Here is a 26,373-nt window from a genome sequence, read left to right on the forward strand (position 1 = left end):
TATTTCTCTGAGTGAAGGGGGTCAAAGGACATAGACTTTCCAGTTATAAAATAAGTCATGGGAATGTAATGTCCAGCATGACAACAACAATTAATCATACTGTATTGGATATTTGATAATTGCTAAGAACAGGAGTTCCTATTGTGGTGCAGCAGAAATGAATCCAACTAGGAACCATGAGGTTTTGGGTTCTGTCCCTGGCCTCGCTCAGTGGGTTAAGGATCTGGCATTGCCATGAGCTGTGGTATAGATCGCAGATGTGGCTTGTATCCTGTGTTGCTGTGGCTGTGGTGTATGCTGGCAGGTGTAGCTCCAATTAGAACCCTCACCTGGGAACTTCCATATGCTGTGAGTGTGGCCCTAAAAAGAAAAAAAAAAAAAGAAAGAAAGAAAATTGTCAAGAACAAAAAATTTTGTGACTATGTATGGTGACAAATGTTACCTAGACCTATTGTGGTGATCAAGTTGTATACCTGAAACAAATATAATATGTCAATTATACCTAAAAAAAAAAAAATGGACAGAGCCTCAGAGACCTCTCATACAAAATAAAACAGCTCAACATATGTGTACTAACAGTCCCAAAATAAGAGGAGAAAAAATGACAGGCAAAATATTTGAATAAGTATCAAAATTTTCCCAAACTTGATGAAAAATATGATGTACAAATCCCAAATGCCCACTGAACCCAATTAATGTACACACAGAGATCCAAACCCAAAGCATTATGGTAACACCGCTGAAAGCCGTAACATTAAAAAAAAAATTTTTAAGCAGAAAAAGGAAAAACATTTTTATTTATCCTCATCCTCTATGAAACTCTGAAATCTCTGTAAGATTTTCTCCATTCACTTCTAAGAAGAGACCTTTTTGTTTTGTGTCACCAAGAACCTTATTTGACATTTTTCTCTATCCTTGGAATTGGAAGAAAGAATATGTAATACAGAAAATTAAAAAAAAAAAAAAACCAAACCGGACATTCCACTGATCAGCTTGTGTTTCCTGCATATAAGATTGCTTAATGATCACCAGAGGGAACAAAGATGAAAAAGCAGAGAAAAAGGAGTTCCCGTGCAGCTCAGCAGGTTAAAGATCTGGTGCTGTCACTGTAGCAGCTGGGTGGCTGCTGTGGTGCAGGCTCAGTCCTTGGCCTGGGAACTTCTGCATGCTATGGGCAAGGCCAAAAGAAAATTGAAAGGGGTGGTTCGAGATGGTGGCTCAGGAAGATTCTGAACTCACCTCCTCCCACGGATGTGCCAAATCTACAGCCACATATGGAATAATTCTTGCTGAAAAAGAGCTGATGACCAACTTAACAGCTCCTCCACAGCAAGGGATAAAAAGGCCACATTGAGACAAATAGGAGAGATAGGAATGCAGTCTTGCCCAAACCCCACCCTTGGCTCTGCAACCCACAGTATGAGGAGTCTGCCCAGTTTGGAGTTCCTTTCTGAGGAGCAAGGGCTTTGAGCCTCATATCCCTTGAGACAGGCACTAAAGAGACGAGGCCCCCAAATATCTGGCTTTAGAAACCCATGGAGGTTTATGTGTAGGGGCCCCAAGGAGACTGTGGGAAGCTGAGTTTTTGCTTTGGAAGGGCTCACATGTGGGCTCACTCATACTGGGGGCCAGTACAAAGGCAGCATTTGAAAGTGCCTGGATCCTATGTGAAGGAGGTTTATTTGCTAATCTTAAAGCATCTGCCAGAGGGGAAATGACCAGTTAGGACTTGCTTTAGGGATGGAGGTGCTGGCAAGTGCCATTTTTGTTCTCTTCCTATACCTTGGTAGTATAGGTGCTGACACCCAGGTACAACCTCAATAAAGCCACAGGTCTGCCCTGCTCCCAGTGCTCTTGCATCGCTAATGCTGCAGCATGCCCCACCCTCAGCACTCTCCTGCAGCCATACTAAAGCTGGTGGGTGAGCAAGGTCCATACAAGGAATGCTCCTTGGTTGCCTGGCCCTGGTAGCCAGAGGGGATTGCATGCTTGGGCCCCCTGGGACAGTAACAGTTGGAAAGATAGTTCTGGGCAGGCTACCACACCAGGGTTCTGTACAGATAGCAGACTAAAACATACCCCAGTCTGCCTGTGGAAAAAAACCCATTTACTTATCCTAGAGCTTCAGTCTGAGGGATAGGCTTGAAATTTGCTACACATGTAGAGGCTACAGAAATGCTTTCAGGCAATGTAGGCAGGGAGATACCATCCATGAACCCTCTCTTGGCCTTGCCACAGCTTGCGAGACATTCCAGAAAGGAGTTTATACACTCATCTGAAGCTCCACTTTTTACAACCATTGCTCAGGAGACACCTCTAGGTCTCCTAATCTGGAAGTTAGCAGCATTTACAACTGTGGTTTCACAAGACTATGTATTTGCATATTTTAAAAGGTGCTGCCTGAGGATCTGGCTTCCAATCAGCCGGTAACTAGGGGCTGACTGAGATGCCTCCCTTTGGAATAACGACAAATCTTGGCACACCCTCAACAGCTGAAACTTATCAAAAATAAACCAGGCTACTTAGACGAGCACAAAGGTTTAAAAGACAACCAAGAGCTAGGGCAAAATTGAACAAAAGAGTTCATCTCCTGCACAGGCCACTCCTTTAAGATTAAAAGAGGTAGCTGTTTTGCCTAATAGAAATAAAAACAGAGAATCAAGCAAAATGAGGAAACAGATGAATATGTTCCAAATGAAAGAATAAGAGAAAACTTCAGAAATAGAGGCAAGTAATCTACCTGATAAAGAGTCCAAAGTAATAGTTATAAAGATGCTTACTGAACACAGAAGAAGAATGGACAAACACAGTACAAACTTCAACAAAGGCATAGAAAAATAGAAGAAAGTACTAAACAGAAGTCACAGAGCTGATGAATATAATAACTGAACTAGAAAATACACTAGAAGTGTTCAACAGCAAACTAGAAGAATGGATCAGCAACCTAGAAGACAAGATGGTGGAGTCGATCCAAACAGAGAAGCAAGTAAAAAATAATTTTAAAAATGAAGAGAGGGAGTTACCATCATGGCTCAGTGGTAAATGAATCTGACTAGCATCCATGAGGATGCAGGTTTGATGCCTGGCCTTGCTTGGTGGGTTAAGGATCTGGTGTTGCCATGACCTGTGGTGTAGGTCACAGACATGGCTTGGATTTGGCATTGCTGTGGTTGTGGTGTAGGCCATTGGCTATAGATCTGATTCAACCCCTAGCCCAGGAACTTCCATATGCTGTAGGTACAGCCCTAAAAAGCAAAAAAAAAAAAAAAAAAAAAAGGTGAAGTGAGCTTAAGGGACTTATGGGACAACATGAAGCAGACTAACATCCACATTCTAGGGATCCCAGAAGAACAAGAGAGAAAGGGAAGGCGAATTTGCTTGATGAAATAATGGCTGAAAGTTTCTGTAATCTGGAGAAGGAAACCGACATCCAAGTCCAGGAAGCACAGAGACTTCCAAATAAGATGAACCCAAAGAGATGTACACAAAGATATGATAACTAAAATGTCACAAGTTAAAGAATGAATCGTAAAGACAGCAAGAGAAAAATAAATGTGTTATATAAGAGGACGCCCATAAGATTATCAGCTGATTTTCCAACAGAAGCTTTGCAGGTTGGAATGAAGTGGTATGATATATTCAAATTGCTTGAAGGACAGAAGTTCCAACCAAGAATACTCTACCTGGCAAGATTATCATGCAGAACTGAAAGAGAGATGAAAAATTTCCCAGACAGGTGAAAACTAAAGGAGTTCATCACACTAAAATGGCTTTGCAAAAATATTAAAGGGACTTCTTTAAACTGAAAAGAAAGGGCATTAACTAGCAACAGGAGAACATATAAAAGTAAAAATCTCATGGGTAAAGGCAAATATATAGAAAAGATAGCAGATTAACCACTTACAAAGCTAACATGAAGGTTAAAAGAAAAAAGAAGTAAAATTATTTATAACTCAAAAAAAAACCCAAACAGTTAAGGAAACCCAAAGCAAAAAGATGTAAAATATGACCTCAAAACACAAAAGGGGGGGGGAAGTATAAAAAATGTACCATTTTTAGAATGTGTTCAAACTTAAGTTGCTATCAACTTAAAACAGGCTGTTATATTTATAGGCTTCTGTATGTGAACCTCATGGTAACCACAAAGCAAAAATCTATGCTACTACAATACACAAAAAATAATGAGAAAAAAAACTAAACGTAACACTAAAGAAAGTAGTCAAGCCAAAAGGGAAGAAAGCAAGGGAAAGAAACAGAGAGTAACTAAAAAAACAGCCAGAAAAAAAATGAACAAAGTGGCAGTAAGTACATGCCTATCAATAATTACTTTAAAAAAGAAATCCAGTGGAGTTCCCATCGTGGTTCAGCAGTTAATGAATCCAACTAAGAACCATGAGGTTGCGGGTTCGATCCCTGGCCTTGCTCAGTGGGTTGACGATCTGGCGTTGCCGTGAGCTGTGGTGTAGGTTGCAGACATGGCTCGGATCCCATGTTGCTGTGTCTCTGGCGTAGGCCAGTGGCTATGGCTCCGATTTGACCCCTAGCCTGGGAACCTCCATATGCCGTGGGAGTGGCCCAAGAAATGGCAAAAAGACAAAAAAGAAAAAAAAAAAAGAAAAAAGAAAGAAACCCAGCAAGTAGGCCCTGCTGATTCACTATTATTGTTGCCACATGAGAGATTTTTCTGGGCTCCAACTCCTCTGCTCCCTCACCATCCACCATCCCTCCTGAAGGGTTGCTTATCTAACCGTCAATCTACCATAACAGCTCTTGCATCAACCTGTGCACCTATCACAAAGAAGACTCACAAAGAAAGTAGCATTCTTTGGCTCTTTGAATCACATACATTTAAAAATCAAGGAAGCCTTTAACATGCAGAAGTTGTTGGTTTTCTTAGAGTGCTCCTCTTTTGAGCTACAACTTTTCTCTTCCAGTCCAGATTCCAGTAAAAATATAAGTCATACATGCCTTCCAAGCTGTGAAGTGAAAGACTCTGGCTCCAGGGGTTCCTGTTGTGTGCAGTGGAAATGAATCTGACTGGGAACCATGAGGTTGTGGGTTCGATCCCTGGCCTTGCTCAGAGGGTTAAGGATCTGGAGTTGCTGTGAGCTGTGGTGTAGGTCACAGATATGGCTCAGACCTGGTGTTGCTGTGGCTGTGGTGTAGGCTGGAGGCTGTAGCTCTGATTAGACCCCTAGCCTGGGAATCTCCATATGCTGTGAGAGTAGCCCTAAAAAAATAAAAAATAAATATATATATATAAATAAAATAAAATTAATGACCCCATAAAGCTCTAGCAGCTGCCATTAAATAGCAATGTTTGCATTTTGTGAACCACATGTGCTGCCCAAAATAAAATGGGGGGAATACCCTTGAATCAAGAGGAACTGATCCCAGGAAACTTGAAGCTACAGTCAGTAGGGTGGAAAATGCTTATGCAGCTTGATTATGCACTTGTGTACTTGACAAAGAGGGGATAAAAAGACCTTGAGACAGTAAGTTTTTAAAAGAAGGACTTTATTATTATTTTTTTGTCTCATTAGGGCCGCACCCACGGCATATGGGGGTTCCTAGGCTAGGGGTCCAATTGGAGCTGTAGCTGTTGGCCTACACCACAGCCACAGCAAGGCCAGATCTGAGCCACATCTGTGACCTACACCACTGCTCATGGCAACGCTGGATCCTTAACCTGCTGAGCAGGGACAGGGATCAAATATTCAACCTCATGGTTCCTGATCAGATTCATTTCTGCTGTGCCATGATGGGAACTTTAAATGTAAATGGACTTTAAATGTAAATGGACTAAGTTCTCCAATCAAAAATCAGAGTGGCTGGATGGATTAAAAAAAACTCATAAGTTGCCTATAAGAGACTAACTTCAGATGTAAGGACATACACAGACTGAAAGTGAAAGAATGGAAAAAGATATTCCATGCAAATGGAAACAAAAAGAGTTGGTGTAGTTCTGATATGCTGATATCAGACACAATAAACCTTAAAACTGAGTTCCCGTCATGGCTCAATGGTTAACAAATCCCACTAGGAACCATGAGGTTGCGGGTTTGATCCCTGGCCTTGCTCAGTGGGTTAAGGATCCAGCATTGCCGTGAGCTGTAGTGTAGGTTGCAGACAAGGCTCGGATCCCAAGTTGCTGTGGCTCTGGCATAGGCCAGTGGCTACTGCTCCGATTTGACCCCTAGCCTGGGAAGCTCCATATGCTGTGGGAGCAACCCAAGAAATGGCAAAAAGACAAAGAAGGAAGGAAGGAAGGAAGGAAGGAAGGAAGGAAGGAAGGAAGGAAAGAAGAAAGAAAGAAAGAAAGAAAGAAAGAAAGAAAGAAAGAAAGAAAGAAAGAAAGAAAGAAAGAAAGAAAGAAAGGAAGAAAGGAAGAAAGAAAATCTTAAAACAAAGACTATAGTAGAAGATCAAGAAGGGCATTGCCTAATGATAAAGGGGTCAGTCCAATAGGAAGATGTAACACTAGTAAATATTTATGCACCCATCATAAGAACACCTAAATATATAAAGCAAATATTAATAGACCTAAAAGGAAAAATTGACAGCAATAAGATAGGGGATTTTAATACCCCACTTACATCAGTGAACAGATAGAAATAAAAAATAAACATCAGCCTTACATAACACATTGGACCAGATTGATTTAATAGATATGTATAGAATGTTCCATCCAAAAGCAGCAAGATACACATTCCTCCGAAGTGCACGTGAGACATTTCTCCAGGATAGAAAACACGGTTAGGCTAGACTGCAAAATAAGTCTCAATACATTTAAGATTGAAATCGTTAAACATCTTTTTCTGACCATAATAATATGAAACTAGAAATCAATTACAACAAGAAAACTGAAACAAAATCAAATATTCCAAGAATGAATGATAAAGAAATAGAACATTTGAATAGACTGATTGCTGATAATGAGGTTAAATCAGTAGTAAACTTCCCAACAAACAAAAGGCCAGGACTACTTCACAAGTGAATTCTAACAAATATCCAAAGAAGATTTAATACCTGTCCTTCTCAAACTCTTCCAAAAAACTGATGAGGAGGGAATACTTCCAAACTCATTAGTAAAGAAAAACAAATAAAAATGCATCCAAATTTGAAAGGAAGAGGTAAACTGTCACTGTTTGTAGACAGCATGTTATTATATATAGAAAATCCTAAAGACTTCACAAAAAAACTGTTAGAACTAATACGTGAATTCAGTAAAGTTGCAAGGTACAATCTGTTGTATCTGTACACAGTAATAATGAACAGTCAAAGAGAAATTCAGAAAATCCCATTTACAATTGCATCAAAAATAATAAAATACCTCAGAGTAAATTTAACCAAGGAGGTGAAAGATCTGTACACTGAAATCTAGAAGGCATTGATGAATGAAGTTGAAGAATTGAACAAAAAAATGGAAAGATAGTCTACATTCATGGATTGGAAGAATAATATTATTAAAATGCCTATACTACCCAAAACGACCCACAGATTCAGTGCAATCCCTATCAAAATACCAACAGCACCTTTTTTTTTTTTTAATAGAACTAGAACAGATAAGTCTAAAAATTCTTAGGGAATCGCAAAAGACCCTGAATAGCCAAAACAATCTTAAGAAAGAAAAACTAAGCTGGAGATATGCTCCCTGATTTCAAACTATACTAAGAAGCTGTAGAAATTCAAACAACATAGTATTGGCATAAAAATAGATATATAGATAAATGTGATATAATAGCCAGGAAATAAATCCACACATATATTGTCAATTGTTTATGATAAAGGAGCCAAGAATATACAGTGGAGAGATGATAATCTCTTCAGTCAATGATGTTAGGAAAACTGAACAGCCACATGCAAAGGAGTGAAACTGGACCACTATCTTATATTACATTACAAAAATGAACTCAAAATGTTAAAAAAGACTTGACCGTAAGACCTGAAACCATAACACTCCTATAAGAAAACAAAGGCAGTAAGCTCCTTGAAATTAGACTTGGGTGCTAAATGTTTGGATCTAACTCTAAAAGCAAAGGCAACAAAAACAAAAATAAACGAGTGGGATTATATCAAACTAAAAATCTTTTGCACAGCAAAGGAAACCATCAATAAAATGAAAAAGCAGTCTACCAAATGAAAGAAAATATTGGTAAATCATAGACCTCAGAAAGGGTTACTATCCAAAGTATATGGAGAACTAAATAGCCAAAAAGCAAACAGTTTGATTAAAAAATAGGCAGAAGCTCTAATAATAATTTTCTCAAAGATAATATAGGTGCAATAGGCACATGAAAAAATGTTCAGCATCACTAATTATCAGGCAAATGCAAATCAAAACCACAATAAAATACTGCTATGAAGCAAAGTGAAAAAAAGAAAGGAAGAAAGAAAAAATTAGGAAAGCATTAATTTAGCACCAAATAGTTTTTAAAGGCAAACCTTTATTTTTTTACTTTTAGGATTTTTATTTATTCCATTATAGTTGATTTACAATGTTCTGTCGATTCTGCTATATAGCAAAGTGACCCAGTCATACATGTATAAATATTCTTTTTCTCACATTATCCTCCATCATGTTCCATCACAAGTGACTACATATAGTTCGCTGTGTTATACCCCAGGATCTCATTGCTTATCCACTCCAAATGCAATAGGTTGCATCTGTTAACCCCAAACTCCCAGTCCATCCCTCTCCCTCCCCCTTGGCAACCACAGGCTGTTCTCCAAGTCCATGAGTTTCTTTTCTGTGAAAAGGTTCACTTGTGCCATTTATTAGATTCCAAATATAAGTGATATCATATGGTATTTGTCTTTCTTTTCTTTTTTTGTCTTTTGTCTTTTTAGGGCTGCACCTGCGGCATATGGAGGTTCCCAGGCTAAGGGTCTAATTGGAGCTGTAGCTGCCGGCCTACGCTGCAGCCACAGCAACGCCAGATCCAAGCCATGTCTGCAACCTACTTCACAGCTCACAGCAACGCTGGATGCTTAACCCACTGAGTGAGGCCAGGGATCAAACCTGCATCCTCATGGATGCTAGTCAGATTTGTTTCCACCGAGCCATGATGGGAATTTGCTCTTTCTCAGTTATGTTGAGCTGTGTGCCATCAAGAACTAGAAATGATTCCAGAGAGGAGTCTTTTCCTTCTGAGGCAGGGAACCCAAGGTAAATTGGGAGTTCTGAGTTGTAAGCCCTTTGTAACTTGACCTTCACTTGTGACTGTGAAGGTCAAGGAATTTGTGTAACCCTCTGCTTCCCAATTTCGATGAAGCCCCTGTTCAAAGAAAGTTGAGAGCTCCTGCCCAGCTTCTCTGAATAGCTGGAACTCAGCTCCACACTGCAGCATGTAGACTTTCCCAGGCTGGGGATCAAACCTGAGCCACAGCCACAACCTGAGCCATAGCAGTGACTATGCTGGATCCTTAACCTGCAGAGCCACCAGTGAACCAGTGAACCCCTAAGAGCCAACAACTTAATTGAGCATTTAAGGCCTGAAATAATTTAACCTAAGAGTTCCTTTTTTTTTTTTTTTAATACTAGATTGAAGAACCTGAAGGAGTGAAGATTCTTAGATTTTCTAGTCCTATTTTTTACGGCAATGTTGATGGTTTAAAAAAATGTATCAAGTCCACAGTAAGTATTTTATTCCTAGAAATTTGGTTTCCAACTTCCTTTGAGACTTTATTCTGCAGGTATTTACTGGGCTCAAACTTGGGCACATGGCCCTATATACCTTGTTCCCTTTGTACAGAATTATAACAGCATCCTTGTCCTCAAATAATCTATTTGGATATAGGAAAAACCAATAATAATACATATGTTAATGTCCAAGTAACAATAACTATGCTGGACAAAGCCAGTAGAGAGATCTCCAGGCAGAATTAGAGAGAGTTCCAAATAAGTAGTGTAGACGGTAAGTGTTAAGATTTCATGGAAGGGAGTGATACCTATTGGTTGGACTGATCAGGCTTTTGTGGCAGGCGAGCAGAAGGAAGGAGATTATATCAGGTGTTTGGGAACTATGTGGGCTGAGAGGAAAATGTGGAACTGTGTATTGGGAGGTGTGGGAATGGGGGTGCGGGGCGGAGTCAGTGTGGTGCCCAATTAGAATAGAGGGTAAAAAGTATAAATGGAATATATAAGTAGGAAATTCTGGTCTTGAATTGCCTGCTATACTTCCGAAGTTGGGGTTTGCCTCTAGATCAGTGTTTTCTTATGGTTCAGAGGAATGTTCATAGATTTTGCACTGACAAAAGAGCTCTGTGATGTCAAGGAAATTTGGAAAACACAGACTTAAAAGCTACAAAGGTTACTTTTTGCTGGTTTTGTTTGTTTGCTTTTTACTGTCTTGGAGTCTTCAATATGCTCCTGCCTTTTCTGAGTCTCTGGGCGGGTGGGGTAGGGTGGCCTGGTAGTGGAGACCTCTATCAGACCTCAGGATTTCTTTTTTGGCAGGGTATATCAAGGAATAATAGCACCCGAGAAATAGCCTTTCCAGATAACAATTGCCGTTAATGAGCATTAGGAACCAGACATTTTAAGTAACTTGACATTTATTTCCAAAGGTTGGATTCGATGCCATTAGAGTGTATAATAAGAGGCTGAAAGCATTAAGGAAAATACAGAAACTCATCAAAAAAGGGCAACTAAGAGCAACAAAGGTGAGATAACATCATTCTTTCCCCTCTTAAATTCTTTCCTTTCTCAAATGAAATTAAAGCAGTTAGATTGTCTAAAATTAAATATGGCCTCTTTGGTACCCGGATGTTTACAAACAGATGACATATATGTCAGAGAACAGCTGAGTTGTTGTTCTTTTAGACCAGAGGGAGTGAGAAGGAATAAAATAAAATCAGCAGAGCTCCTTGGAAACATAGGATGTGATTTTTTTTCTAGATGAAATAAACCTTATTTTTACTAGAACAGACAAAAAAAAAAAGCAAGTGCTAACTCAATGCCAGAATATAAAAAGAAAAAAAGGAAACTATTCACAATAGAAGGTAGTTGTAATTTAATAAACTTTGAGTGCTATATTACCTTTATTCAGACTCTTCTACCAAGGTATCTCTTGGCTAAGTTCCATAATCTTCCAGAAATCAAGCCATTTCCTTGCTCTTCCATTTACTGTCCTAGAGCACCTCAAAGTTTGGGCCGAGGTAAACCTTATTCCTTAAAGAGTTCATCCCCTCGATGTTTTGCTTACCAAAGAACAGTTTGTAGGACTTCTGAATAATTTTATGTAATTAATTAATTAATTTTATGGCCGCACCCCTAGCATGTGAAAGTTCCCAGGCCAGGGATTGAATCCGAGCTGCAGCTGTGACCTATGCCGCCGTGGTGGCAATGCCAGATCCTTTAACCAACTGCCCCAGGCCAGAGATAGAACCCGCACCTCTGCAGTTACCCGAGCTGGCCGTCAGATTCTTAGTGCCCTGCACCACAGCAGGAATTCTGGCCTTTTAAGTAATTTAAAATTCATTGTTGAAAGGCATTTCTTATCACTGGTATTTAAGTTGGCAGTGTTTTCTTTGTTTAGAATGGCATTATAAGTGATGCTGGTTCATCGAATAATGCCTTTGAGCCTGATGAAGATATTGAAGATCCAGAAGAGCTTGATATCCCAACCAAGGAAATAGAGATTCAAGTGGATTGGAACTCTGAGCTTCCAGTCAAAGTGAATGTTCCCAAAGTGCCGATCCACAGCCTTGTGCTTGACTGTGGAGCTGTATCTTTCTTGGATGTTGTTGGAGTGAGATCCTTGCGTATGGTAAGGTTTCAGTGTTTTGAGTTACAGATTTGGAACTTTGGCAATGGTAAAATGATTTGCGTTTCCCAGGCTTGCAAAAGGGTGATGGATTGCATGGGCTCTGTAATTCTTCTAGAGGAATGCTTTTGCAATAGAGTGTATTATCATTTTGCTATTTTGGGGGCCATACTTGCAGCATATAGAGGTTCCCAGGCTAAGGGTTGAGTCGGAGCTACAGCCGACAGCCTACGCCACAGCCACAGCAACTCGGAATCTGAGCCAAGTCTGCGACCTACACCACAGCTCACGGCAATGCTGGATTCTTTACCCACTGAGCGAGGCCAGGGATCAAACCCGCATCCTCACGGATCCTAGTCAGATTCATTAACTGTTGAGTCACGAAGGGAACTTAGCAATACTGTGTGTTATTTTAAAGCATAACGCTGTGGAGCTGGACTGCTGGGGTTGAAATCATGGCCCTGCCACTTACTAGTGGTATGACTTTGGGCAAGTTGCTTAATCCATCTGTGCCTCGATTTTTCCATCTGTAATGTGGAACCTACTCCACAGGGTTGTTATGAGGATTAAATGAGAAGAGTGAAGAGTGTCTGGCACATAGACACCCCTCAGCAAATATGAACATTTATTATGTTTCATTTTTCTGAACAATAACTTACGGCATGGAATATGAAAAGGAAGGAAAATGGGCAAAATTTTGTGTTAAAGTGTTATGTTTTTATTTGTAATGTGAACAGCAGCAGAATGACGAACACGGTAGGACTGAAAAAGCCAGGCGTTATCCAAGTTAGATCAGCAGGAAGCAAGTCAGGCATCTAGGAAGTCAAAGAGTTGAGGAGCGTGCAGGACAGAATCAGTCATGATATCAGAAACCAGGTATGCAGACCCAAGTTCAGTGATTTTTTTTTTTTTTTTTTGGCAACAAATAGATGTGCAATGTCACATGTGTGCCAAGCACTGGGTTAGGCACAAGAAACTAATTATGAAGTAGCCATAGTCCCTACCCTCATGGGACTAAGCAGTCTAGGGAGCAAGGCAAATGTTAAGTAATCTTTTCAGTAACAATTGTATTAAGTGCTCCAAGGCAGACCAAGTGGGGGGTCAACTTGACCAGGAGTGTCTGTCAAGTTTAAGTGAAGCTGCAGGTAAGCATCAGGGGCATCGGGCAGAAAAGTAGGCAGGTTCAAGGCACGGCAGTCAGATGTCATAATACGAGACTAACGCTTCCCTGAAGTTTAGTTTAGCTGGGGCTTCTTGGCTACCTCCATGAGGGCAGGAAATAATTCTAGGGTGTGGTACTAGGCAGGTCAGGTAGAAAAGTGATTATACCTGACAAAAAGAGTGCAAGAATATGCTGCTGATAGGTGTTGTTTCAGATCTTGGAGCAGACCTGCTTATTAGCTCATTTGAGAACATACTCTTATTCTTCTTTGTGCATTTCCCTCTAGGCGTTGGCTGAGATCCATTGTAAACTGTGTTGGCCACAGGGTTTAATGAATTCCTCGGAGTGTCAAAGTACTTAACGCCAGAATATTATCCACACCTAACAAATAGTTGCTTTCAAATGTTATAATGACAATTATGAAAATGCCAGACTTTATTTATACTTGCACAGAGGTCTTGATCTCTTTCCCCAGAAACTTCCCAGTTCGGTTTTATTATTGCCCATAGGTCTTGTGCCTTGAGTCTTTGAATTAAACCTTTCGTTCTGAGATAACTGTAGATCCCTATGAAGTAAAGAAATAATACAGAGAGATCCTCTGAACCCCTCCCCCAGTTTCTTTGAATGGTAACATCTTGCCCAACTCTAGTACAAAATCACAATCAGGACACTGAGACTGCTACAGTCAAAAAGCAGGGGCCCTGGTTTTTAGGTCAGTTTTTACATTTGGAAGCTGGTGGCCACATATCCACCCCCAGAGCTCTTCCACGCAAACACAGAAACTCATACTCTTCTTCCCAATCAGCAGAGGCTATATATTAGGAAGCCTCCCGCACTCCCTCTCCTTCCTTCCACAAATATTTATGGAGCACTCCTGTGCTGGTGAGTGCTGTGCGGTTGAGCACTGGATGTTGTCACCTCTGGACATGCGATCTTTTTACCCTTAATCACATCATCAGTGTTATGTTGAAAACCTGTATGGTTTTCCGCAATAATGAACCTTGTGCAGACTCCTGATTAACCATGAAAGTGTTGAAAGTTTCCCCTGAGCGAGTAGTGAATGCTCCCTGATTACGGGCAGAAAAAGTTACTCATTGTTACCAATTCTCCTTTTTAAATTTTTAGATTGTCAAAGAATTCCAAAGAATTGATGTGCATGTGTACTTTGCATCACTTCAAGGTAAATGCATACGCATACCTATCTCTCTATAAGACTTTCCCCTAAGTTCTTTCTCCTAACTTGGAATGTGACTACAGGATGTCCAAAGGCCTTTTTTAAGTTTCTTTCTTTTTTTTTTTCAAAGGCCTTTTTTTTCCTTCAAAAACTACTTTCTACTGTGGTAAAAGATGTATAATGTAAAATTTGCCATTTTAGTCATGTTCAAGTGAACAATTCAGGGGCATTAAGTATGTTCACAATGTTGTGTGGTCATCAAAATGATTTTCTTTCTTTTTTTGTCAGTATAAAACTTATTACTGAGACATTTTGCATTGTTTGCTTCTGTTCCCATCTTTGAGATCCAGTATGTATTTTACATTTACTGCACATTTTTTTTTTTTGCTACTGATGATTTTTCATTTTTTAAAAGCTTTCTTTTTTTTTTCCTCTTTTTTTGTTTTTGTTTTGTTTTGTTTTTAGGGCTGCACCTGCAGCATATGGAAGTTCCTGGGCTAGGGGTCGAATCAGTGCTGCATATTGCTACAAATGGCAGAATTTCATTCTTTTTTTACGGCTGAGTAACATTCCATTTTATGTATGCCATGTCTTCTCAATCATTTGTTGACAGGCACTAGGTTGCTTACATCTTTCCATTGTAAACAAAATGGGACCTAATTAAGCTTAAAAGTTTTTATGCAGCAAAGGAAACCACTGACAAAATGAAAAGACAGTCTACTGAATGGGAGAAAATATTTGCAAATGATACGACTGCCAAGGGATTCATATCCAAAATATATAAATCATAAAACTCAATATCTAAAAAACAGCCCAATTAAAAACTGGGCAGAAGGCCTGAATAGACATTTTTCTTTTTTCTTTTCTTTTTTTGGTCTTTTTGTCTTTTCAGGGCTGCACCCATGGCACATGGAGGTTCTCAGGCTAGGGGTCCAATTGGAGCTGTAGCTGCCAGCCTTTGCCACAGCCACAGCAACTCCGGATCTGAGCCAGGCCTGCGACCTAGACCACAGCTCATAGCAACGCCGGATCCTTAATGCACTGAGTGAGGCCAGGGATTGAACCCGAGTCCTCATGGATGCTAGTTAGGTTTGTTAACCACTGAGCCACGACAGGAACTCCTAGGCATTTTCCTAAAGAAGACATGCAGATGGCTATCAGGCACATGAAAAGATGCTCAACATTGCTAATTATTAGAGAAATGCAAACTCAAAACAACAATGAGATATCACCTCATACCTGTCAGAATTTCTGTCATTAAAAATTCTGCAAATAAAAATGTTGGTGAGGATATGGACCAAAAGGCACCTTGTACAGTGTTGGTGAGAATGTAAATTGGTGCAGCCGCTGTGGAAAACAGTATGGAGGTTTCTCAAAAAATTAAAAATAGAACTACCATAGGATCCAGCAATTCCACCCCAGGTATATATATCCAGAAAAAAATGAAAACGCTAATCTGAAAAGATACATGTGTCCCGAGGTGCATCACAACACTCTGGTTTTGAAAATTTCATTGCCATGAACAGAAACTCTACCCATTAAGCAATCATTCTGAACGCCCTTTTGAACCTAGAAAAATTACCTCCAATTTTTGCCATAGAGCTGGTCATTCGCAGAAACCTATGTCCTGTCAGCAGTGCAGGATCAATGGGGGGAAATTATGGGGAGAGCAAACAGGGAGATAATATTCGAGCCTTTAGAACTAGGTGAACTTCCAGGGTATGAGTCTGTGTCTGTGTCTGTCTATGGACGAGTGTTTGTGGAGGAAAATGATAGTGCTTTGGCTGAGTTCTCTAGAAGCAGAGCCTGAGATACGGATTCTGACGTAAGTGATTTATTGAGAGAGTACGTGGAAAATTCATGAAGGAGTGAGGGGAACAGGCTGGGGAAGGGGATGGAGACAAAGATGTGGTTTCAGAATCTACTTAGCCTGATTTCACAGGGAGCACACAGCTGGAAAACACCTCCTTGAGGCGAGGGGGCCAGCCCTTTTACCCCCACATCAGCTAGTCCGTGGCTCAGGCCCCCCAGGGGGGACGCTTTTCAGGTGAGATAGCTTCCACTGGCCAAGGAAGTGGTGAACCATGAGCAGCCAGAGTGAGAGAGCTGGAGGACCGGCGCACTGGCCAGAGGGACTTGGCTGGGAAACGAGGCCGTCTGCTGCCGCCAGCTATGGTAGACCCATTCCACGTGCTACTGGAAAAGAAACTCTGTCGAGAGCACATTTTGGAAACCAGAAAAAAAAGAATGAAAAGGTGGAGATGCAAAAACTTAGAACTGGCTGATGCTACAAAAATGTCTTTTCCTAGAAACCAACTAAACATTATCCCTTTCTTTTGAAGATCATGTGATAGAAAAGCTGGAGCAATGCGGCTTCTTTAATGATAACATTAGAAAGGACATCTTCTTTTTGACTGTGCATGATGCCATACTCCACCTACGGAGCCAGGTGAAATCCCAAGAGGTTCAAGATTCCATTTTAGAAACGGTAAATGTTGATTTTTTAAAAAACATTTTATTGAAATAGAGTTGATTTACCATGTGGTATTAATTTCTGCTGTAAGGCAAAGTGACTCAGTTATACATATGCATAGTCTTCATATTATTTTCATGTATGGTTTACCATAGGCTATTGAATAGAGTTTCCTGTGCTACCGTAGGACCTTGCTGTTCATCCATTCTATACATGATAGTTTGCATGTGCTAATCCCAAACTCCCAATTCTTCCCTCCCTCACCCCACCTCCCTGTTGGCAACTGCAAATCTGTCCTTCTCTATGTCTGTGAGTCTGGGAAATGGTAAAAATTTAACCTTCCTACATATATATCTTTCCTAAACTACCATGATTTCTGTAAGTGGCAAAAATCCCACAAATCTAGGTTCAAATCCCAGCCTAGGGAGATTTTGAGCCATCTGCTTAACTTTTCAGAGCCTAATTCTCATCAGTAAAATGGGAGTAAAAAATTTTAACTTGCTGGGTAGATATGGAGACTAAATATGAGGATTTATAGGAAAGCACCGGGGGGTACATAGTACACATCAGTTCTACAGTGTGCAGTCTTACTAATAAAAGTAGCCATTAACTGTAGTGACTTTTTAGAATGTAGTCACTGAATCTTGGATCTTCTGTGATTTGTGTATAAAATGCAATTTAGGAGTTCCCGTTGTGGCACAGTGGTTAACGAATCCGACTAGGAACCATGAGGTTGTGGGTTCGATCCCTGGCCTTGCTCAGTGGGTTAAGGATCCGGCATTGCCGAGAGCTGTAGTGTAGGTCACAGACCCGGCTCAGATCCCGCATTGTTGTGGCTGTGGTGTAGGCCGGTGGCTACAGCTCCGGTTAGACCCCTTGCCTGGGAACCTCCATATGCCGCAGGAGCGGCCCAAGAAATGGGAAAAAGACAAAAAAAAAGAAAAAAAAAGGCAATTTAAATTCTCAGCAGCCTGGAAACTCTTGATTAAGAATGTCTTTAAATAGGATCCATTAGGCTGTAAGTGATCTTTGAAAAAGAAAAATTAAAAGTCATGAATCAGCCCAGAGTTAATTATTCCCCTCAAAATAGGATAGAATCTGATTTCCCACAGGTCTCCTTATTTTGTCATTTCTCCTACAAAATACCCAGGAGAGCTGAGCTTTGTGATGTGGGTCACTGGGCTGGGCCTGGTACAAGAATCTCAGCTCTCATGGACCTTCTCACCATGAACTGGGGAAACTAAAACAAACACCTGTAAAAAGAACATCCATCATGATTGTTCTGGTGACACAGTCCACTGTATTTTAAATTGCTTCTCCTTTTTTGCTAAAAGTAGGATAAGTAGATTCTTACTGTAGACTGGAAGTTAATATTTAAAGCAAATCTCATCTTAGAAAGCAGCAATGCATTATTCTTTACAGCTACTGTTAGTGGAACAATTGTTCTGCTTAATGATGCTGGAGAAAATACTAGTCCAAAATATCAAGATGTGGATCTTAAGTATAACAAGAAAAAAGAAAGAAAAAAGCTACATGCAGGATGCTCATTTTTGAAAACTCACAAATCTTAAAAAAAAAAAAAAAAAAAAGGACTTAAAATTTGCTAGAAGTTCCCTGGTGGCTCAGTGGGTTAAGGATCTGGCATTGTCACTGCTATGGCTTGGTCACTGCTAAGGCAAGAGTTTGATCCTTGGCCTGGGAACTTCCACATGTTGAGAGCATGGCCAAAAAAAAAAAAAAAAAAACCTCAAAAAACAACCCCCCCCAACCCATAGGCGACAACAACAAAGGAGGATCTTATAAGGAGAATTACTCATTTGTGAGATTAGCAGTAGCTAAAGAGCCCTTTGAAATGTTACTCTTGCCTTGGTATGCATTTAGTTTCACTTTGGGAATATCCTTTTATGCATAAGACAAAGTCTACCTTGTTACTGGTTTTCTCTGTGTGGGGATGTAAATTACATACCACAGCCAAAACACAGAGCTTTCCTGAACAACCTACTTGGTCCAGAGATGTCAGTTTCCATCTCCAGTAAAGTTCATTCCCATCCAATTCAACTTGAGAATGTTGATTGTCATCAGTCAGGAGCCCTTCACTGGATAGTCACTGCATGCCCAATATTGCACTAAGTCCTCTTAGATTAGCCATTGAAAGAAAACCACTATTAACTGCTGAACCATTTAGGCAGACAGGGTGACTTGTTAAGAGGCATCCACTTCACAGGTTGGCGAAGAGAGCTGCCAAGGTTGAACAATGGAGAACTACACTTGAAGGTGAAAAAATTGTATAGGGAAGCTTTTAAGTGGGAAATATAAAAGGATAAGAAAGCTGAAAAGGATTTTGAAGTATGCTGTTTACAGATGAGAGGTACCAGCGAAGCTTTGAATCATTTCCAGCAGAGTATCGGGTGGGTTGATTCCATTACACCTCCAATAAATACTCTCTGTGTTCTCTTTGTCCAGATCACCCTCATCCAAGACTGTAAAGATCCTCTTGAATTAATGGAAGCAGAGCTGATTGAAGAAGAACTTGATGTCCAAGATGAGGTATGATCATTATTTTTGCCCAAAGAAAATAATTTGGATGTAGTGACTATGGCTGACAAAAACTAGTCAGGGGAAGTAATTTTTAAAAAAAGAGTACCAAGAGGATGGCTTCATAGATAAAGGGGAAAATGGCAAATAAGGATGCTCTCTTAAAGACATTAAGTACCTGGGTGGGGGAGGGGGGACCTTTTGCCCCAGGCATACAGGCATGATCAGCAACTGGAAGCCAACACACTAGTCCTGATTTTAGACCTAAGCTTCACATACTTTCTCTTTTTTCTCAGAGGCCTAAGGCCAGTGTGATGGGATAAAGGTGACTAGAGGGATTTTTTTTTTTTTGGGCTGCACCTGCAGCATATGGAAGTTCCCGGGCTAGGGGTCAATCGGCGCTGTAGCTGCCAGCCTACGCCAGAGCCATAGCAATGCAGGATCCAAGCCGCGTCTGCAACCTACACCACAGCTCATGGCAATGCCGGATCCTTGACCCACTGAGCGAGGCCAAGGATCGAACCCATGTCCTCATGGATACCAGTTGGATTCGTTACCACTGCACCATGACAGGAACCCAATAGATGGAATATTTAACGCAGTAGTTTCATAAGCTTCAGAAAAAGTATGTGAGGAACAGGAAGCCTCATGACTGATGATGCCTTAAAAAAGATTCCTCCTGTGTCGAGGCTGATTCTGTGTGTTTGTGAGGCTCCTGGGTCATCAGACTATTCCTAGGAAACATGCTTGAAACTTATAGTATCTGAGTGAAATTTGTGGCTCCATCACTCCATAAAATGGACCAACAAAAGTTCATTTTGGGAGTTCCCATTGTGGCTCAGAGGTTAGGAACCTGACAGAGTGTCCCCGAGGATGTGGGTTTGATCCCTGTCCTGGATCAGTGGGTTAAGGATCTGGTGTTGCCACAAGCTGCAGTGTAGGGCATAGGTTTCAGGTGAGGCTACAATCCGGTGTAGCTATGGCTGTGGCTGTGGCTGGCAGCTTTGGCTCTGATTCGACCCCTAGCCTGGGAACTTCCATATACCATGGGTGTGGCCCTTTAAAAGAGAGAGAGAGAAAGATCATTTTCAACTTGAAAGATGTCTTGGAAATCAAGTCAGCCCACACCCTAGGCTGTGCCGAAGTTCAGCCTTTCACTAATAACCACCCAGTGGACTGAGATCCTTTGTGTTGCCTCCTCTGAACAGACCTTAAATATTTGAGAGTAGCTCTCATGTCTCCAACAAACTCTGCCCCAGGCGAGACTTTAGTTCTCTTTAGTTCCTTTCAGACGCAAAGTTTGTCAGTCCTTCCCTGGTCAAGAAGGGGACACAAAACCCCAGATGGGGTCAACTACGACCTACCTTGATCTCATCAAGATCTTTCCATGACTGCAACCTAACAATGGATTTATTTTCGTAGTAGTTACATCAAAATCTATCCTTCCATTGAGCAGGAGCCAGCCAAAGACTTGGGCCTTTTCTCATAAACTGTGGTCTAGCTGGGCTCCGCATTTATATTCATGTAACTGGTTTTGACCCTAATGCAAAACTACGCATTTTTCTGCTAGATGGCATTTTTTTTTTTTTGTGGTTCCAGTTTATTGACATTGTTTTGAATGCTGAATCTGTCATCCAGCAGCATATTAACGATGCACACCCCACTGGTGCCATATGCGCATCTGGGTAAGCAGGCCTTCTCTGCCTTAGTCCAGGTCCTGATAAGAAAGTCGAAAAGAATGACATTCAAACCCCAGTGGTATAAATAAATCAATAATAAAATTTTGATAGTAGTGGATGGGAAACAACAACCAAAAAAAAAAACTACCCAGTGATAAAATCAGACAGTCAGGATGACAGAGAAGATTTTTTGTGGAAGAAATATACGAACCAGAGTGAAAATCAGAGGTTCCACATTTTAGCCCATCAGCCATCAGCTTAGTGATCCTTGGAATGTCATTACTGAACTGTGAAGCCCTTCCAGCTTTAGTAGTTTAGGATATAGGGCTAACTTAGTTGTGTAAAAACTCGTGTATCAAAATTGGAACTTAAGTTACCACACCACAGAGACTTTTTTTTTTTTGCTTTTTACAGACAAACATATGGCATGTGGAAGTTCCCAGGCTAGGGATCAAATTGGAGCTGCAGCTGCTGGCCTGTACCATAGCCACAGCAATTCTGCATCCGAGCCACATCTGTGACCTATACCACAGCTCATGGAAACACCAGATCCTTAACCCACTGAGTGAGGCCAGGGATTGAACCCATGTCCTCGTTACCGCTGAGCCACGATATAGTTCCTGTAGTTCTCTATGAGGAATTCCCTATAAAGTCACTTTTGATGCCACATAAAAGCATCATTCAGGTAGCCTTCCTGTAGATAGGGAAGCAGTAGAGCAGAGTGTTTTTGTTATACATAGAACTACCATAGAACCCCGCAATCCCACTCTTGGGCATGTATCTGGACAAAAGTTTCCTTGAAAAATACACATGCACCTGCATGTTCATTGCAGCACTATTCACAATAGCCAAGACATGGAAACAACCCAAATGTCCATCGACAGATGATTGGATTAGGAAGATGTGATATATATACACAATGGAATACCATTCAGCCATAAAAAAGAATGACATAACGCCATTTACAGCAGTGTGGATGTAACTAGAGACTCTCATACTGAGTGAAATAAGTCAGAAAGACAAATACCATATGATATCACTTATAACTGGAATCTAATATACAGCACAAATGAACATTTCCACAGAAAAGAAAATGGAGAATAGACTTGTGGCTGCCCTAGGGAGAGAGGGAGGGAGTGGGAGGGATCGTGGGGTTATGGGATGCAAACTATTACTCTTGGAATGGATTTACAATGAGATCCTGCTGTGTACATTGAGAACTATGTCTATATACTTATATCACAACAGAACAAATGGAGGAAAAAAAATGTATACATGTAAGTCTAACTTGGTCCCCATGATGTACAGCGGAAAAAAAATTTGAACTATAGTTAATTTACAATATTGTGTTAATTTCTGCTGTACAACAAGGTGATTCAGTTACGTATATACACACATCCATTCTTTTTCAGATTCTTTTCCCATACGGATTATCACAGAATACTAGGTAGAGTTCTCTGTGCCATACAGTAGGTACCCATAGGCCAATCATTCCATATACCATCGCATTGATATGCCATTTTCAAGCCCCCAGTCCATCGCTCCTCCTACACCACCTGTCTCCTTTGGTAATCATGAGTTTTTCAGTCTGTGAGTCTATTTCTGTTCTGCAAATAAGTTCATTTGTATCTTTTTTTTAAATTCCACATATAAGTGATATCAAATGATGTTTGTCTTTCACTGTCTGTCTAACTTCACATAGTATGAGAATCTTCAGTTGCATCCATGTTGCTGCAAATGGCATTGTTTCCTTTTTTTTTAATAGCTGAGTGATATTACATTGCATGTATATACCACATCTTCTTTATCCATTCCTCTAGCAGCATGGTTTTAAGGGTCTGGGGCTTAGATCCAGACAGACCTGAGTGGTGGCCCTGATTCTGCAATGTACCAGTTGAGTAGCTGAGAGTAAATTCCATCCCCTGTCTTCATTTTCATTTCTTCATGTAAAAGAGAAATAATAATACCTCACAGAGTTCTGAACATTAATGGATGCATGTCAAGTAATTATGTAGTGTCGTATGCACGGTAAGTGCTGAAGAAATAGTAATTATTTCTTTTAAAATACATCCAGTAAAAGGGTGATGAGGTACAAAATTAAGTTTTTACCTTACTTTTCTTGTGAGGCTATATACCTAAGATGAGTAAATGTAAGACCCTGTGCTACAAAAACATATTTGCAAAAAAGATAAGTTAGACCGAAAGGAGAGTTCAGTTGTATCAACACTGTTTCCCCTTTATTTCCACAGGCGATGCGAAGACTTGCTTCCTGAAACTGGGCTCCGGAGGTTGCTATGAGCAAGGACTACAAGGCAAAATTTACCCACCATGTAATTCTATGCAAAGATTTTCTGCATTGGCTAGTTTCTTCTCACTTGAAACACTCATTCTTTTTCCCATCAGATTTTTAAAAAATCTTTTATTTTTTCAAAGCTCTCAACCATTGAAGGAGAAGCCCTAAGATTATTTCTAGGCGTTATTTCTACAATGAGTAGCTTACTTCTAAAATGTGCAAAGTGGTGAGGAGAACTTAGCAATGTCTAGGGTCTGCTGATGTTTTGCTGCTGTTTCTCGTGACAGATTTGCTAACCATGTGCATGTGGGTACATGTGTACCCCTGTGCAGCTGGGACAAGTGTCACTCAACAGCCTCTGTGAGCAAGACTGCCCTTGATTCCCATGAGCTGCATCGATCACTCTGTCAGGTCACCATGAGAAAACACTGAAATAGAATTATTAGTGTACTTATCAATAAATGCCTGGAAATCCCTTTTGGTAAATGCATCTAAAGGAGTTTTAAAAATGCACTTTTGGTAAGGAAGTATTACTCTATATGACCAGATATGAAGCCAGAATTCAGAATAAAGGAAATGGTTCACTAAAAAGCTATAGAACTGGGCTGATATATTTTGGCAGCATTGACTCAGAGACGTGAAGTGATAAAAGGATTATTGTGGTTTATAGAACTCAACTTTCAATATGATAATAGTCAAGGATCACAAGTAAGATCAAGGAAAATATATGACCAACTGTCTTTAGTTTAAAAATTCAGCTATAATTTACCTTCATTTATAGAAATTGTTGTTTTGTAAAGGTATGTTTAACTATGGTCTATTTAAAATCTGACACAAAAATGGTGTTATTTTGAACAAAAATCAATTGCGATATGCTTATAAGATCATGGTGATTAAAACAAGTTTATATTTTTCTCTAAAATCTTACCAGTATGTGATCTTTAACTGAATTTTAATCACCTTTCAAAAAAAAATGTAAAAAGCGATCTGCTCATATTTTATATATATATATAATATATAATGATTGAGACAAAACATTCTAAATAAACTCAATATCAAAGGAAAAATTGGGTTGGGATATACACACAAAAAATATGTTTTTAAAAATCCATATGTTAAGCTGGAAAATACTTTTTACTTAGTCTTTTCTGAGTGCCAACAATTTTCTAGGCATTGTATGTAATATGTAGACTTTGGTCCTATGGACTAGTTCCATATATTTCATGCTAGAGTGAATGAAGTTGTACTTCAGGAGTTCCCCATTGTGGATCAGCAGTAATGAACTGACTAGAATCCATGAGGGCATGGGTTCCATCCCTGGCCTCCATCAGTGGGTTAAGGACCCCACGTTGCCGTGAGCTGCGGTATAGGTTGAAGATGCGGCTTGATCAGCTGAGGCTAGGATCTGGTGTTGCTGTGGCTGTTGTGTAGGATGACAGCTGCAGCTCCGGTTGGACCCCTCGCCCAGGAACTTCCATATGCTGTGGGTGCGGACCTAAAAAGGCAAAAAGGAGAGGGAAAAGAAGAAGAAGTTGTACTTCATTGCTAGAGAAAAATACTCAGGTCCTCTACTGATATGATGTTTTAACCTGACTGAGAATTATATTGTACCTTTGGTGCAGATGTGTGAAATTCCCCAAGGTGTCTGACTATCCAAAGGCAGTATGTCCTATCTCTGTTTCTCTTCTTAAAGACAATCAGAAAGAAAGTATCTACTTCTGAAGGAACGTCATTAGTGATCCCATCAATTTGGTTGACTAAAAGCAAAATCACCCTCTCCACTCCCACCCCACTGCCCACCCCACACCTTACCCCACATTGGAATTTCAGTGATTTGTAATGGATTGTGATGTTTATTCTTTCCTGCTCATGGGTCATCCTGCCTTTAATTGATGTGGAACAGATCTCTCCCCGTGTTGGGTGCAGCACACCCAGGATTCTAATGTTGTCTCATTTTCACAGTAACACCTGTCTGTAATGGCAACACATCCTGTCTTTGAAGAGTCAATATAGTAGCCTTGCAGAAAATGGATGAATACCTCTGTTGAAATGAGGACACACACGCTGTTCATTTAAAAAAAAAATCATTATTGAAGGAAATACCAAAGTTATATTTTAAAGGCTAGAGTTTTATAAAATATTGGGTCTGTTTGTGACTATGTAAGAACAGTCTATTTGACTGTTTCCCTAACACGGTCTAGTGATACTGTCTCTTCCATGCGTTTTTACTTTTAATCCTGTATCATCAATGGAAATTATACTTGAAAATGAAAGCTGTTGTTATGTTTTTAACCTGTAGGATATACGAATTTCTATAAGAAGTAAAAAAAAAAAATCAAATCATGTACATTTGGAGATACTCGCACATATTTTTTATGAAAAGTAATGTTGCCTTTTAAACTACTCTGATGTGTCCCTTCTGAACAAAACTATTAAATATAATAAAAAAATGTTAAATTTTATGTATACCAGTACTCTTTTGGGGGGGGGGGTATAGTTAATTTACAATATGACATGAATTTCAGGTATATCACATACTGATTCAAAATTTGTATAGATTCACTTGGATGCTCACCCAGCTTCAAAGAACTGAAGGCCCTTCTAAACTCTACACTTGTGGTTTTTGTTTTTTCACCCCACATTCAGAGCACATGGAAGGTCCCAGGTCAGGCACTGAGAATCCAAGCTGCAGCTGTGACCTATGCTACAGTTGCAGCAATGCCAGATCCTTAACCCACTGTGCCAGGCTGGGGATCGAATCCATACCACCACAAAGACAATGCTACATCTTAACCTGCTGCACCACAGTGGGAACTCCTTTACACTCGTTCTGAAAATCTGCTAAGGTAGCCCACTTCATCCCTTTCCTCAGGAACATCTTTAGGTTAGACACGGAGGAACTGTTTGTGTATAAGATCTAGCTTAAAGGCCAGGCCCAATGTATTACTTTAGATCAGATATTCTGAGTCCCCCTCATCCCAATACACTTAAAAAAAAAAAAAGCTATAATTTTGAAATGATTGTAGATTTGCAGGAATTTTGTATATATATATATATATAAATGTGAAAGTTTTGTGAGTATATATATAGAGAGAGCAAGGTTCCCATGCACCCTTTGTCCAGCATCCCCCAGTGTTAATTAACATCTTGCATAACTGCAGGACAATATAGAGCCCAGGAAACTGGCATTTGTAAAAACCATGGAGCTTATTCACATCATCACCCATTTGTCTGTGTGTGTGTGTGTGTGTAGCTGCATGCAATTTTATTCCAAGTATGCCTCCATGAA

At 40.1% G+C, this 26,373-nt stretch overlaps 1 protein-coding gene across 2 annotated transcripts in view; it reads left to right on the forward strand.

The window, feature by feature from the left end:
- Nucleotides 1-23,560, forward strand: part of SLC26A4 (solute carrier family 26 member 4) — a 63,737-nt gene extending 40,177 nt beyond the window's left edge. For both annotated transcript variants that reach the window (XM_047753347.1, XM_047753346.1), the window contains exons 15-21: nucleotides 9,545-9,637; nucleotides 10,570-10,665; nucleotides 11,541-11,771; nucleotides 14,056-14,110; nucleotides 16,447-16,592; nucleotides 19,041-19,124; nucleotides 23,041-23,560. In XM_047753347.1, the coding sequence (XP_047609303.1) occupies nucleotides 9,545-9,637; nucleotides 10,570-10,665; nucleotides 11,541-11,771; nucleotides 14,056-14,110; nucleotides 16,447-16,592; nucleotides 19,041-19,124; nucleotides 23,041-23,064 (729 nt within the window). In that variant the 3' untranslated portion in view covers nucleotides 23,065-23,560. The remainder of the gene's footprint in view (nucleotides 1-9,544; nucleotides 9,638-10,569; nucleotides 10,666-11,540; nucleotides 11,772-14,055; nucleotides 14,111-16,446; nucleotides 16,593-19,040; nucleotides 19,125-23,040) is intronic.
- The last annotated feature ends 2,813 nt before the right edge of the window (nucleotides 23,561-26,373 follow it).

Source organism: Phacochoerus africanus, chromosome 11, assembly GCF_016906955.1.
Source record: "Phacochoerus africanus isolate WHEZ1 chromosome 11, ROS_Pafr_v1, whole genome shotgun sequence".
NCBI classification, from domain to species: Eukaryota; Metazoa; Chordata; class Mammalia; order Artiodactyla; family Suidae; genus Phacochoerus; species Phacochoerus africanus.